Here is a 15,348-nt window from a genome sequence, read left to right on the forward strand (position 1 = left end):
CTCCTTCCCTTTTCCTATAACCTTTTCTGCAACATAGGGAGATGACACCATCCTTCCTCCCAGAGTCGTGCTGGGGACCTGATGATACTATTTTGTAAACCATAAAATGCTCCTCAAATAATAGTAATAAAAATATTGAGCCATGCCATTATTTCAAAAGGCAAAACAATGCATATTTGCTTCACCATCAGGAGATGATGCTGTGATGCTTTTATTATGCATCATCTTTAAAATCTGAACCCCTGCGTGCTCCTTGTTGTGTCTGTTTAGAGAAGCAAGTGTGTGGATGTGGTATGTTCTGTTGTGTATTTATCGGGAGAACTGATCGCCATTCTGAGTTGGTGACAAGGCTAGTGGAAGCCAAACAGATGTACTGGTAAATACTGTGTAACCCAGTGTAGCCGGAATTCTGTAAAGGGAGGCAGCCCTCTCTCTCAGTGTATGCTATCTTGCTGATAACGGTGAGGGCAGGCAGCGAACACATGGCCTCCTGAAAATTGCTTCTCCACTGGGTGCCACTGTACACAGATGCGTTTAGCTTTACCAAGGCTCTCTGAAGGCAGTGGATTTATTTGTTGCTTCTTAAATTGCTCTGGGCTTACACCGTTAGCTAGCTTAACCAGATAGGTCACAAACGGGAAAGTCTTCACACTGGTGAAGTTCCTGGTGTCGTAGATCTCCACTGCCCTGCCCCTTCACCTTAGGTTACTTGTTTCTTATCTATCAGAAAGGTTCTTCCTGCTAATGGCGAGCCTGAGAAGCTCACCTGAACCCAGCTATGATTCCATTGCAGGCCAGCCCTTTGTGAATCCTGATGGAACCCCTGCAATATACAACCCCCCCACCAGCCAGCAGCCCCTGCGAGGTGCGATGATAGCGCAGTCCCAGCAGCCACCGCAGCAACAGCCTTCTCCTCAGCCACAGCAGCAGGTGCAGCCACCCCAGCCACATATGGCGGGTCCACTGGTCACTCAGGTAGGAGCTGGTGGGAAGGCGGGGAGGGGAAGTGTTCCATGACAAAGGCTGCACCACCCTCAGAGCAGCAAGTGGTGCATTAGGAAGAAGTGATATTTTTCACTGGGGCCACTTCTACCCGCTCATAAATAAAACCTGGCAGCCTGGAGCCCTTGATAGCAGGTTGATAAGATTTCATCCAGATCCTGAAGTTTGGGTAGACGTGAATGCCCCATCCAGTGATTGGCATGGTGAGCACACTGCACTAGGGAAAGTGAGTGTCAAGTTTTCTCTTAGGTCTAGATGCTGTTTTCAGGCATCATGGAGGCCGTCTTGGAGACTGAACCCATAACCTCAACCAGGCCTTTGTATCCTCTTCCTCACTCGTTCCCAACACAGGCCAAGTGCTCATGTCTGCAAAGGGATAGTAGTGAATGCTTTATCAATAGGAAGAACAGAAATCAGTTCATTAGAGGTGGCCTGCCTGTTCTTCAGGAGAGGTAGAGTGGTCCTCCCATCCTAGAGCAACACATGGATATAGCCACGGAAAGCTGTGGTGTTACAAGTAGGTTGCCAGAGTGAACCTCATTTGGAATTTTTTCCCTTACTTCTCAGTCCCTGAGCAATATCTTTAGATCCAGTGGATATGACTAACAACAATGACATGAAAAGTATTGCAGTACTTTCTGAAAGCAGTGTTCACTCTGAGCAAACATGCCTCCTGCAAGGCTGGCTGGCTGTGCTCTGCATGGCATCGACTTTCCCTTGGTGGCAGGTCCCCCTCTGGAGTTCACTGAGCCAAGAGGACCTGTAGGGTGGTGTAGGTGGTGCGCTTCCGATAAGCCAGGCTTCCTGTGAGATTTCTGCCCCCAGTGCCTCCCCGTTACCTGATCAGCTTTTTCTTTCCTCCAGTCGGTGCAGGGGCTGCAGGCTTCCTCCCAGTCTGTGCAATACCCAGCGGTCTCTTTTCCTCCCCAGCATCTCCTGCCTGTGTCTCCAACGCAGCAGTTCCCCATGGTACCGTATTCCACGCGTGCGACCTTTCCCCTGGGAGAGCATGTCCACTGGTTTTATTACTTTCCTGCAGGGATGGCTGATGCTGGGTGGGTGCCCCGGGCTGACTGTGAGAGGGCATGATTGAGTGTCTCATTCCAGAACATTGCAACCCATCTTCAAAATAATGGTTTCCATTCTGCCATCTGTCCCATGTTTGCTGCTTCTGCAATCGGGTACCCTTTTAAGAAGTAACCGGCTAAGCAGGGATTGAATGCCCTGAGAGTTAGAAGTCAGAAACAGAGACACGTGAACTCGGTGTGACGGGCTTGGTAAACAGCTTAAAGTCAGTTGAGGAGGTTGTCACTCTGTGCTACTGATGTGGGGGGTTCCCCCGCTCCCTGATTCCCCACTCTCCTTTCCTTTGCCCACAATGCACTAAGGCCTTTTGGACAACAAGAAGGAACACTGCCCCTCAGTTTCAGGTCAGGCCAGTGAAAAATGCTCCCCAATATCTGATGACACCATGGTTGGCTCCATCTTTGCACCAGCCATGGGTGGTGGTGAATACAGCCCCTTCTGCCTCTGTCCAGAAGGCAGAGACTGTGGTTACTTCTGGGAAGCCCCGCTGACCCTTCAGGACAGTACACCAAGCCCTCCTTGACTCAGCGTCATCCTGAGGAGCTCGAACCCTTAGTGAAAAAATGATTTGTTTGCATTGAAAGAGGGAGATTTGGTCAAATTGTTTACCATCTCTGATCCTCCAGATGGTTAAAATCTGTTTTCCCTTGTTATGTTCTCTTGTTGCTCTGGACAGAGAATTCCTTTCTGTTATTGTTAACAGTTTGCGTGCCCTCCCTTGCCCACAGTGACGAGCATGGGGCCAGAGTCTGCCTCTGTGTGCCTCTCCCATTACTAGGCTGCTCTTGCTAATTTCCTGTTTGTTTCCGTGCAGAGAGACGATGTGGCAACACAGTTCACCCAGATGAGCCTGAGCCGGCAATCCTCGGGGGAGACTCCTGAGCCCCCATCTGGTCCTGTCTACCCGCCGTCCCTCATGGCACAGCCAACCCAGCAGCCGAGCTACGTCATTGCCTCTACAGGCCAGCAGCTCCCCACAGGGGGGTTCTCAGGCTCTGGGCCTCCCATCGCCCAGCAAGTCCTCCAGGCCCCTCCCTCACCACAGGGATTTGTGCAACAGCCTCCACCTACACAGGTCAGTGTGGTTTTCTCTCACACCTGTGACCTATAGGTTGTTCATTGGGTATTTTGACATCCTCATTTCCATGTAGAATATCACCGGGTCAACCTGTGTGGCTCTTTCTGGTCCATACTGATATTCCCCACCTACAGAACCTGAGCTGTCCTATTCAGCAGTCGTGCAAAGCTGTGGGGCTCAGAAAGTACTTTTAATGAAACTGACCCAACTTCCCATGATACGATGAGGGAGTGGCCCACTTTCCAGTCTGCGGGTACCGGAGCGACAGGAAAGCCTTCCCTCCCGTGCAATGTCTGCTCACTGGACTGCCTAGGAAGGGAAAGTAGGAAGGAAGAAGAGAGCCTGCTCCTGGGGGACTTTCCACTCTCCCCTGATGCTGCTCTGGAAATGTGTTCTTTCCTTAAGCATTTTCTGGAGCGAACCTGGTGCTTCAGGCAGGAGCTCCTCTATGAATATAAAGGAGGAGGCTGAAGTGGACATACACTGTCCTTTCCTCTCCCTGGGGGGAATCAGAGCTCCTGCGTGCTCTCACAGGTAGTCATTAATCATATTTAATTGACTTGAGCATGTAAGACACCACAGATCACTGATTTTTACTGTCTTCTCAAAGACTGATTATCTGTTCCTGTTCACCACCAAACATCTCTGGTGCTCTCCTGGGCATCCCTTGCAGAATATTGCAAGTGATTACTGTCAAGATGTGAAATGCATGAAGGCATTTTCTGGTCCATTTTCAAGGCACACATATCCCAAGCAAATTCCATCCTAATTAAGAAATATTGCATTGGATGAGCTCTTTAAAGTACGGTGTCACCTTTGTATTATTTGTTTCACTGCCTTAACATCTCGAATAAATTATTTTCTTTTCAAGCCATGCAAAACCCTTCACCATGAGATGATTTTCATTCAGTCGTTCATTTTATTTTGAATGACTAATTAATTGTTCATCTTCAGTTGGCTTTTCTGTAGTATCTCTTCACCAGTAGGATTTAAGGAGATGTGAAAAAATAATTTCAAGTTACAGGAGAAAGGGTCTCATTAATATATTAATTATTTTAGTAACATATTAAATACTTTAAGTTTAATTAATGGGAAAATAGTGTAGCTCTTTTATTCTAAACAGCATCTAAGTGTTCCTGCCCGTTTCTGCTATCAAGGAGAAGAGTTGTCAGAATATTTAATTGAAGAATTTTTTGAAAGACTTAAAAAAAAAAGTCTTCCTTGGTAAATGAATTTCAATATTAGTACGCTGCAGGAGCAAAGACAACTCAGAACCCCTGATGTGTCTGCAACAGAAAAGCTTTCATCCCTTCTTCAAAAGACTTAGAAATAGAAAGGGAGGGGAGCAGAAAACAAAACAAAACAAAATAGATGTTCATAGTTCATGGTCAGTCTGGACATGCATGAACTTCTTAGGTATAAGACATAACCCATTGCGAGTTTCAATTTAGTAAACATTTTACAGCTTGATTACTCAACTGTGGAACAATGAAAAGAACTTGAGGTACAGTCCACGGGCATATGGAAATACATGAAATGTATGCAGAAAGTGAACCTATGTAATAACTTTGAAGTTAGTTTCGTCTGCCATCATGTATGCCTTCTGAACACCCCCTGGAAGGTGAAGAAAGAAACACATGGACAAGCCAAAGAGGAACTTGAAGGTGGTGGGAGAAGAGATTTTTTAATATGGTTTCTTCTTTTTTCTCATTTATTTCTTTCCTTTCCTAACCTACTCATATTTTGGTTCTCTGTGTTTTAAAATATATATAGTAGTTGAAAATATACATTTTCTCCTCTTGGGAGCTATCCTTACTCTTTTCTCCCTTCCAACCTTGCTTTTGGGTCCTTTGATGATTCCTCCTAGCTCCACTCAGCACCTTCCTCCATGGGCAGGATGAAGATGAGCCAGGTGCCCATGTCCCCTTTGCCCCATATGACTGGGAGCTGTAACTGCTAAGCACTGGCCAATGCTCTGCCCAGGAGAGGTACTGGATGGAGATAACCAAAGCTCCAGCACAGCCTGTCAGGGTATCAAAAAAGGGAGGGTGGGAGAAAAAAACTAGAACAAAACAGGACAACTGAGTACTAAAAATTGAGGCTCTCCTTTAAGAGGTATATAATCTCTTTTGGATGAAAGTATATGTCATCCAAACCATTAGTGCTTATTGGGAAATTTTCAAGGGTTTGAACTCTGTCCCTCATCCCTGAAGGTATTTTCATGTTTTATATTGAATGTGAGAGAAGAGACAGACCAAGGATTGGGTAACATATTTATGAGCTTCCATTGAATCAAGTCACAGATTTTCCTAAAGGAACAAATTGCTATTCTTCCTAAAGGACATAGAAATATAAGGCTCATGAATAAATTACATAATAGTTGTTCTTCTTCTTAATTTTAGGAAGCATCTGATGTATAATGGTAGTAATCTTTGATAGCATCGTGATTTGCCAGAGCGTAACTAAAACCTGTTATTACTCTAGGATTCTTTGGGTTTTTATTGTTATAAATTGCCTTACAAAGAAAGGGAGAAACAGGGAGAAAGAAATCACTATAAGCAAAATGTACAATCAGAGTTAGTTGCCAAATACTGGCCCGTGTTCCCTTGAGACTTGTTCAGTCTCTTACCCTTGGATATCCGTATTGCCAGACAGAATTAGAATTCATAACAATTCCGGGGGATTACAGAACCACAGCTCAACACACTCCAAGTTATCTTTTGTTCCAATGTGATGCTAAGGCAGGAAAACATGATACATGTGTTTCAATAGCAAGATTGAAATAAAAAAAAAAGTGTTTCCTCTTTGACATGATCAGATCAGAAAATAAAATAATCATTAAAACCACTGTTCTCAAATATAGGTGGATTGTAATTTTATTCTGTGTATGTGATACTTACTTGTAGACTGTGTCCTTGAATACCTCTGTTTACACTTTCAAGAAGATGATAGAAGAATGGTCAGAAGCCTGGAGATGAGAAAACATTCAAGATTAGTAAGAGAGCGCCTTAATATAAATGAACTGAGACAGGCAAGGAAGACTTTCCAAGAGGCATTTGGTTGCAATCTCATTGGAAGTAATTAGAATATTTTTAGCCATTCCCAGTCATTAGAAAGTGACAGTAGGTAACATAAACATTATTTTAAACATATTTCCTTTTTTAGATTGAACATAAATTCTTTTGGATACTGGCTCTGTGCCAATTGCTTTGCCAAGTGATTTAATAGACTTGACTGTATTTTGTAATTCCAAACCCTGTTTTCCATTAGAAAAACAATTCAAGTTAGATAACTGTTTGTTGTTGTAGATGACTGTTTCATTCCCCCCCTTTTTTAAAAGGTTTTATTTATTTATTTATTTATTTATTTATTTATTTATGTGAGAGAGAGAGAGAGAGAGTGAGTGAGCAACAGAGAGAGAGCACAAGCCAGTGGGGGTGAGGCAGAGGGAGAAGCAGATGCCTCACTGAGCAAGGAGCCTGATGCAGGACTCAATCCCAGGCCCCTGGGATCATGACCTGAGCCGAAGTCAGAAGCTTAACTGACTGAGTCACCCAAGCACCCCTGTTTCATTCACTCTTGTTTCATTTTGAAAACACAGAATCCAGTGTTTTAAGACAACAACTACTGTATTGTTCACGACTAGGTCAGCAGCTAGAGCAGGACTCAGCAGGGATGGTTCAGCTCCACTTCATGCGCTAATGGCTTGGGCAGCTTGCCTGGGTCTGGAACATCCAAGATGGCCTGCCTCCCGTGCCTAGAACATCGGCATAGCCTGTCCACTGGGGTGCCTGTCTTCTCCACATGGCCTCTTTCTCTAGCAGGATGGCCTGGACTTCTTTTCCTGGCAGCTCAGTGCTCCTCCTGTGTGAGCATAAGTGCAAGTCTTCTTAAGGACCTGGCTTGGAAGTCTCAGGAGTTGCCATTTCTGCCTCACGGCCTTGGTCAAAGCGAGTCACAGAGCCAGCCCAGATTCAGGGACCTGGGGAGCAGATTGCACATCTTCACGAGCAGCACGCACGCACGCATAGGCCAGCGTGATGTGTTTGGTGGCCATCTTCACAGTCTACTACGATCGTAGTACGTCATAAGGTGACCATGCAGTGTATGTTAAAAATGTTACTCCTATACATTTCTCATTCCCTTTCTTCCCGTTCTTCTCTTTCTTCCACAGATGTCCGTGTATTACTACCCATCTGGTCAGTACCCTACCTCAAGCACGCAGCAGTACCGGCCCCTGGCCTCCGTTCAGTACAGTGCTCAGAGGGGCCAGCAGATGCCACAGGCAGCACAGCAAGCAGGTACTTGGAGTCTGTTTTCCATGCCCTCCTCTAACCCACTGATTTTTGCATGTAAATCTCTCAGCTGTCCTCTTTGGATGAGTATCCAAGCTTGGCAATTTAATCGCCTCATTTCCCTTACCCAGACAAGATAACGGAGCACTGGATTAACTCTGTATGGAAAAGTAACAGGTACAAGAAGGTGAAGTCCACGTCACTCCAGCACCCCAGACATGCATGCTAAATACAGTCTCCATAAATTATTTTTGGATCTTCTTAATTTCTTTTAAAGCAGAGTGCCAACCACATCCTTATCTTCCTAGTTCATACCGTTTCCTTTTCTATTTCCTTTTTTTTTTTTTTTTTCGGTTTTCAACCTGAGGAAAATCCCTCCCTTGTTCCTAAGGCTAGGGGATCAAATTAGGTTGTTTCCGTACCATCCTAAAAAGTACTGTCTTTAGAAGAAGGCCCCCGACACTGCAGCCCGTGTCCCCGGTGGAACTTTGACTCCATGGCTCACTGTCTCGAGGGCCACACGCCTCCCGCCCAGAGCTTGGCAGCCACTGTGCAGTGGGAAGGGGGGCCGATACACTGTACGAGAGTGAGTAGCAGGTCTCACAGTGAACCGGTCTCTTTCCCTACTGTGTCACACTCCTAATGGCATGCCAGTGCCCCGAGAGCAGCAGGAACCCAGCAGGGCCGAGTGACTTGTGCTAGGGAGAGGCTTGTGTCCTTCCTGCTGACCACTCTGCAGGGGAAACTGCTCCTTGCCATGCTGAAGACCGCCTGACTGGGGGACCCTGCCTTCCGTAAGTAGGTTGAGTGCTACAGCACGTGCTCCCACTGCCTCCTGAATGGCTGCGCTGCCATCGGATCTATGCTGATGATATGTCTATGCATATGTGATATGTACATATATGTGTGGTATATATGGGAGATGTACAATTTTTATAAGCCAATGAAAAGCACAGGCCTTGCCAAGCGTTCACACCAAGAATAGACACCCTAAGAATAGGAATGCGGACACGACTAGCATCATGTCAGATTGGAGAAGTGATTCAATTCCTCTGTATTGCAGATACGTATACAGTCTTCGGTTCATCTCATGGCCTGTTTAAAGTCTGTAGGAGAAGAATTAGAGAAATGTATAGTTGCCAGCCAGACTTTTTTTTTTGTTTCAACACTGTAATAGTTTGGGGGAAAATACACTTTGACCTCTGAATTAACTTTACATTTTTAGAGCAATAAGAACACAAAAGTGTTTATTTTTTATTATTATTTAAAGATTTTATTTGAGAGCGAGAGAGCAAGAGCACAGAGGGAGAGGGAGAAGCAGACTCCCTGTTGAGCAGAGAGCCCAATGCGGGGCTCAATCCCAGGACCCTGGGGTCATGACCTGAGTCAAAGGCAGACGCTGAACCGACTGAGCCACCCAGGCGCCCCAAACACAGAAGGGTTTAAAATGATCAGTTATTTTAAGAAAAGAGTTTGGTAATATTTTCTCTGATTGTTGGAAAATGTTATTATCTCTATCGCTTGGTGGTAACTATGCTATCAATTTAGATATATACTATAGTAATGTGCTGCTTGCATTCCTCCTGCTAATGTTTGTCAGAGAGTTAATTTATCATCTTCTAGCTACTGGTCCAGAGGCCACTGTGAAGTTTTCCTTTTGGGTACCAATGCCTATAGAAGAAAGATGCAGATATCTAATGATAATGAGTGACCAAATTTTAGTTTACTGCTGTTATTTGACAGTTTCCTGAAGAGATATGTCAGGCTTGTGTTATAGTTCCTACACAGGCATGGGGTTACAAACATTCTAGAACCTACTGAACCTGAAGACTCCGGGTCTGTGGGGGGGGGCTGAGACAGTTGGATGAATATGTTCACTGGGCAACAGAAGTAGATTTAGGACAAGCCTCAGGCTCTCCCTGACCCTTCTCCACCGTCTTTATTGGTGAGTGTCAATATTAGCAAGAACATTGTGACTTTTTTAAATCTTTTTTAAAACATTGTGGGAGAATTTAGGGATGCAGAACCTCCCCCCATCTCACAGAGATCAAACTGGCCCCAACTACATTCTATGGCAGCCTGGAGACATTGACTCCTCCCACATTCCATGGAAATGCCACCTCCAAGGCGAGATAATGACACTGTGATTAGAAAGGTGCATTTTAAAGTAGTATCATATCCAAAATAGAAGTGCTTCAAGTGTCAGGGAGGTGAGTGGAACTAAGGTAGTCTGTGGGGACCAGGAAGATGAGAAAAAGGAAATGATGTGTGAATGGTAACCTCCCGGAAGAGACAGTGTCGACATACATGTGAGACCTTTGAGTTCCTAGCTTTTGAGACCATCACGTCTGATATGAGCTGAAAATCTCAATGCAGTTTCCACCATGGTGTTGTATTTACTGAAGGTTTGGGAAGACAGACACTGTCGCCTGACATCACGAAGAATCATCTCTGCTAACAAAATCCCAGTCATCTAGCTCATGCAATGCAACTGCAGTGACAGTACGTGACTATAGCTAGGAGGCCATTTGCTTAGTTTAGTGATACTAACAGAGACTTATTTGGGAAGCCACATTTCCTGGAGGCGCTGGAAGATAGGCCCTCTGTCTCTTGTAAAGCGACCTGGGGACCGGGGTTGGGCTGGCACTAACCCCCCCCCCGTGACTCCCTGACTCTCTGGGACCTGACCCTCTCCCACCTTCATCTGATACCGCCTTGGCCTGTGTCACAGCAAACTCCACATCACAGGGTTAGGCATTCATGTGGAGCAAATTTATCTCCGTTATAACTAAATGAGAGTTTAATCCCAATTTGCTTCTTGGCACGGTTTTTAGTCTTTATTTAATGGCAGTGAAAAGTATTTCTTCTTTGTCCTACATTCTTGACCAAATTGAAACCTCTGTAAGTCACGACATCTTTCAGAGGCCTTAAAACTACACACAGTGGATTTTTATAAAGGAAATCAGATATTCTACAAGTGACCAAATAGGCCCCTTGAGTTACTTTGAGGCCCAACAGGGGGACATAAATTCTTCCTCCTGGTGATTTTGTACTCTTTACACTACCAACCTGTGATGGAGGTGCTAAGTCTCTGGAAGAAGGAGCCTACACGGGTGGGGATTATAAACAAGGGTCATTAATTTGGAGAAATTAAGCGGCAGATTTGAACAGTGATATTTGGATTTTGTAGCTACATATACAAGGGAAATAAAAACCATTAATACAGAAGTGTCTCTAATGGAAAAAAAAATATGTTGTCAATTTAACATTATCAGGTACTCCCAACAGTGAAGGTAGTTAATTTTTTTTATGAGGCAGTTGTTGATGACCTGAAGATGCATAGAAAGGCAGTTACCAGGTTCGAGCTCTGAAAGACTTGGAAGTGAGGGTGTCCTACCTGAGAACAGCTTCTTCCCAGGGGTCAAATACTGAAATGCAGTTCTGATGAGCAAGCCTTTCATTTCACAATGTTGTAGGCTTACTTAGTAGTCAGTTACCATATTGCATTTCATTAATACCTATGTTGCTATGATTTTATTCTGGTTTAAAAACTTTTTGTTTTGTTTTGTTTTTAAAGATTTTATTTATTTGAGAGAGAGAGAGAGCATGAGCAGGACAGAGGGAGAGGGAGAAGCAGGATCCCCACTGAGCAGGGAGCCTGAAGTGGGGCTCGATCCTAAGACCCTGGGATCATGACCTGAGCTGAAGGCAGACGCTTAACTGACTGAGCCACCCAGGCGCTCCTAAAAACATTTTTCAGGCCATAAACATGTTAGTAGTAATTATAGCCACCATTAGTTAGGTCTCTACATGGCTAGTTGCTATGTTAAGTACTTACAAACACTGCATTGTTTAACCCCCACCACAAATTCACAAGGGAAATAGTAGCTGTGAGCACCCTTGTTCAGAAATAAATTCCCCGGGGTCCCAGGGTTGATCAGATCAGGAGGAGCACCCAGGCTTGCCTGGTTTTAAACCTGCGCATTAACCCCTTGATCATAATCACATAAACCTAGTTACTAGTGTTGCCTTTATTTACTGTCATGGGTGATCATAGAGAAACGGGCACGTTGGAACTAAACTGGCAGGCCCGTGTTACAGAGGCAGATAGCGTTTAATTAATGATCCAGCTACACAGGTTGACTAATTGCAGAACAAATGGGGGACTCTCGACTTTGGCTCCAGACCCACCACAGGCTTTCATATTCCTTTGTGGTGCTGGTCACTAACAGCAGATGACAGAGCACAGCTGAGATATTTATGTGCAGATCACATTTTGAAAAGAGGGGCAAAAAAAAAGAATTTGTCTTGAATCTTGTCTCCAACTCCAAAGTCCCTTTTCAGTTTGACTAAAAAAGAAATATATGTAGCTTCTTTCTCCACTTTCCACAATCTTGCATATGTTCTAAAAGCCACAAAAATGGGCTTGTAAAGTCCTATCCACTTTCATAAGTGGGCATGTGGGGATGAATAAATCCTGGTTTTGGTATCAGAATAATAATGGCCTCATAAAATGAATTGGGGAGTGTTTCCTCTTCTTCTGTTTTTTGGAAGGAATTGTGTAAAATGGTGATGAATCTTCCTTAAATGGTTGATAGAATCCTCCAGTGACCCTGTCTGGGCCTGGGGATTTTCAGAAGCATTATTTTTTACTTTTTATGTGAATATAATTACTAGAGCCTTTAATTATGAAATTGTTATGTTACGAGAATATTCAGATGATCTGTCTTTGCTGAGTTTTAGTCCTTTGTGGTCATTGAAGAATCGGCTCGTTTCTTCTAAGTTGTTGGATTTATGAGTGAAAAGTTATTACTGGTATTTCTCTATTCTCCTTTGAATGGCTGCAGGATATGTTGGGATATCCTGTTTTTCCTTACTGTTGGTGATTTTTAAAATCTCCCTTCTTAGGTTGGTAAGTCTTGCTAGATTTATCAATTTTATTGATCTTTTCAAAGAACTACCACTTCATCTCATTGATTTTCTCTATTGTTTTATTGTTTTGATTTCATTGATTTCTGTTTTTTTCTTTTTTCTTTTCTTCCGTCCGCACACATAAGCTTTTTTTTGTTCTACTTGATGTAGTTTCTTGAGGTAGGAAGTGAGATTATTGATTTAGGACTTTTTCTCTTTTCTAACGTGGGCATACTTAGTGCCACAGGTTTCCTTCATAGCCCTGCTTTAACAACACGCCACATATTTTTATGTGCTTTATTTCCATTTTTATTAATTTGTATGTGTTTTTAAATTTTCTGTGAGATTTCCTACATGATCTATAGATTATTTAGAGGTGTTTTGTTTAATACCCAAGTGTTTGGTGGTTTTCCTGTTGTATTTCTGTCACTGACTCTAGACTGATTCCATTACAGTCAAAGAACATACTCTGTATGATTTCAACTCTTAGAAGATTGTTGAGGTTGGTTTTATGGACCAGGTTTGGTCTAACTTGCTGAATGCTCCATAAGCTCTTGAAAACAATTGGGTACTCTGCTGTTGTTTGGTAGAATGTTCTAGACATACCGATTAAAATCTTGCCAGGTTATTTTGTTGTTCAGGTCTTCTGTATTTTTGCTGATTTTCGGCTTACTAGTTCTATCCGTGGCTGAGAGGTGATATTCACAACTCCAATTACAAGACTTCCTATAGTCCTGACATGAATCTTAAGGCAGAGGTTACCCTCAGTTTCCCTGAAGTCCAAGGATGCAGGGGAGACTTTGAAGTTATTCAAAGCATGTTATCATTTGTTGTTGTTGGGATTTTTTCCTCAAATAATTAAGACATGTTTGATTCCCTAAAAAAAGTTAGAGACATTCCATAAAAATAGTTTGGAATGTAAGGCCTTGTGACCAATGACATTTGGGTAAGCTGTTCCCAGACACTGTCACCTACATCCCTCACTTGCCAGGCTTCCAGCACTTTGCTTAATGCCAATGATATTACTTGAGGTTTAGGTAGAAGAATAATGTAGATTACTGTTTCCATCAGGCGGTCCAACAGTGCTGCTTTTCTAGTAGATCAGGAGAGCCCGGATTCTTAATGCCATGACAATAGAGCAATAGAAAAATAGAATGGCGGCAGAGCAGAGCAGGAAAGGGAGAATCACACTACTTGAGGGAACCCTTCATTCGGTTAGTTCATAACTGCAGCAAATCCTTTGGTGTAGATTCTGAAAACTCTGGAGATGCCGCTTACCTCTGCTTTTTAAATCCCTTTCCTGCCCCACTTCCCCACTCCCAACCATCTGCTGAATGCTTCATTTTGGGTAAAAACCAGTTTCATAGAGCAATTTCTGTGAAAATGTTTTACTTTTCAAATTATAGTTCAGAAGGAAACCATGAAAAAGAAATCTTAAATAATGCATCATACTGCAAAAGCCCATGCAGCTTTTGTGGGGCTTCCTAAAGCCTATTTAATTTACTTCGGCTCCAGTCCTGTCAGGGCTCTGGTTTGGGAAATGACGAGCCAAACCTCCTGGCAAAGAGCTGGAATCCTTGCAGGAGACAGTGACAGAGGTCTTCAAAATGGTTTGAGCTGCTTGACTCACTCTTTCACTTATATTTAACATAATTCTTACCTGGACTCTCTCTTACACTCTGCTGAACAGCCATCATGAGGTATGAATAGTAGAGACAGAATTTATATGCTCCGTTTGGTTAAATGAGGAAACTGAGGAAGGCCAGCCTCCTGCCCGGTGTGGCGTCTTTCTTGTCAGAGCCAGAAAGGGGGCTTCTAGCACCTCGGTCTTTACAGATTCAGTGACAAATGTGGGTTTCAGAAACCCAGCAGGCTGACTCAGTGTGACTAAGTCTGACTTGTGAGTCTCTGCCCTTGGATATTTGAACTTAGGGCCATGTGCAGGTTATAAGGAGATAAGGAGGGCATGCAAACAAGAGTAAAATACTACCCAGAAAACTTAGGAGATGTGTTATCACTCCTCCCCCTTCCTAAGACAAATGGGCGCTTCCTCCCCTTAGAGTATCATCTTTCTCTGTCTTGTTAGAGAAGACAGAAACAAGCCTTGCAACGGGCCTCCTTTGTCCAGTTGATCAGAGAGAAGAAGAATGATGAATGCAGATAAAGAACTTTGCAATGAATTCAAAATATATGTAAATAAAGAGCATACAGAACACCGAGGGAAGAGAAAACCAGGTCAGGGAATGTAGATCCTGTTTGTTTTATTTTGCTAACTGATGATAGGATAACAGCATAATCCAGGAATCTTTAGGATATAGATTGCATTGATTCAAATCTCCATTCCACATATGCAGAAAACCTTTTGTGTGTAGGGAGTTAGTTCTTCACTGAAGACCTGTAGAGTTGGAGGGTTCAGCCTGTCGGAAATACTAGCTATATGACGGGCCATTGGATTTTTCCAAGCCCCTCTGGATTCCTGAGAAGAGCTTGTAAATGCCATTCTCAGCCCCTCCCATGTTGTGGGTGTTTGAGGGAGGGTTACTGTAGCCAGTGCTCCCTAAACTTTAATGAGCATGTATACCTTGATCAAATGCGTATTTTGACACAGTAGTTCCGGGGTGAGTCCTGAGATTCCGCATTTCGAGCACACTCCCAGGGGATGCCGATGCTAAGGGTCTGCCATCTGGAGAGCAATGTCACAGAGAGCAGATTTGTAATCACGGCTGGCCTGTGTGTAAGCTGTTGCAAAGGGAAAGAACCTACCCAAATTCACTCTTTGATTTGACATTGCTTATATTTTAGGCAAAAATTAATACTTCGTAGTTAGCATATGACTCTTATGAATTATATTTAGAATTAGCGTGTTAATGTTTACAGATCCAAATTTTGAGATCGAAAGTAAATATAGCATGATTCCATGACAGAGCACGCACTCAGAAGTGTTGAAAGAATGAGTAATATGTGTATCTCTTTTCA

General features: G+C 43.5%; 1 protein-coding gene across 19 annotated transcripts in view; it reads left to right on the forward strand.

Annotated features, from left to right (window-relative positions):
• Nucleotides 1–15,348, forward strand: part of ARPP21 (cAMP regulated phosphoprotein 21) — a 151,650-nt gene that overhangs the window by 94,875 nt on the left and 41,427 nt on the right. For 16 of the 19 annotated variants that reach the window (XM_045798281.2, XM_045798283.2, XM_045798278.2 and 13 more), the window contains 4 exons: nt 794–975; nt 1,867–1,971; nt 2,903–3,163; nt 7,341–7,467. In XM_045798281.2, coding sequence (XP_045654237.1) covers nt 794–975; nt 1,867–1,971; nt 2,903–3,163; nt 7,341–7,467 — 675 coding nt within the window. The remainder of the gene's footprint in view (nt 1–793; nt 976–1,866; nt 1,972–2,902; nt 3,164–7,340; nt 7,468–15,348) is intronic. The other 3 variants (XM_045798290.2, XM_045798292.2, XM_045798286.2) reach the window with 2 other exon arrangements.

This window comes from Ursus americanus, chromosome 20, assembly GCF_024610735.1.
Source record: "Ursus americanus isolate L20-20 chromosome 20, mUrsAme1.1.p, whole genome shotgun sequence".
NCBI lineage: Eukaryota > Metazoa > Chordata > Mammalia > Carnivora > Ursidae > Ursus > Ursus americanus.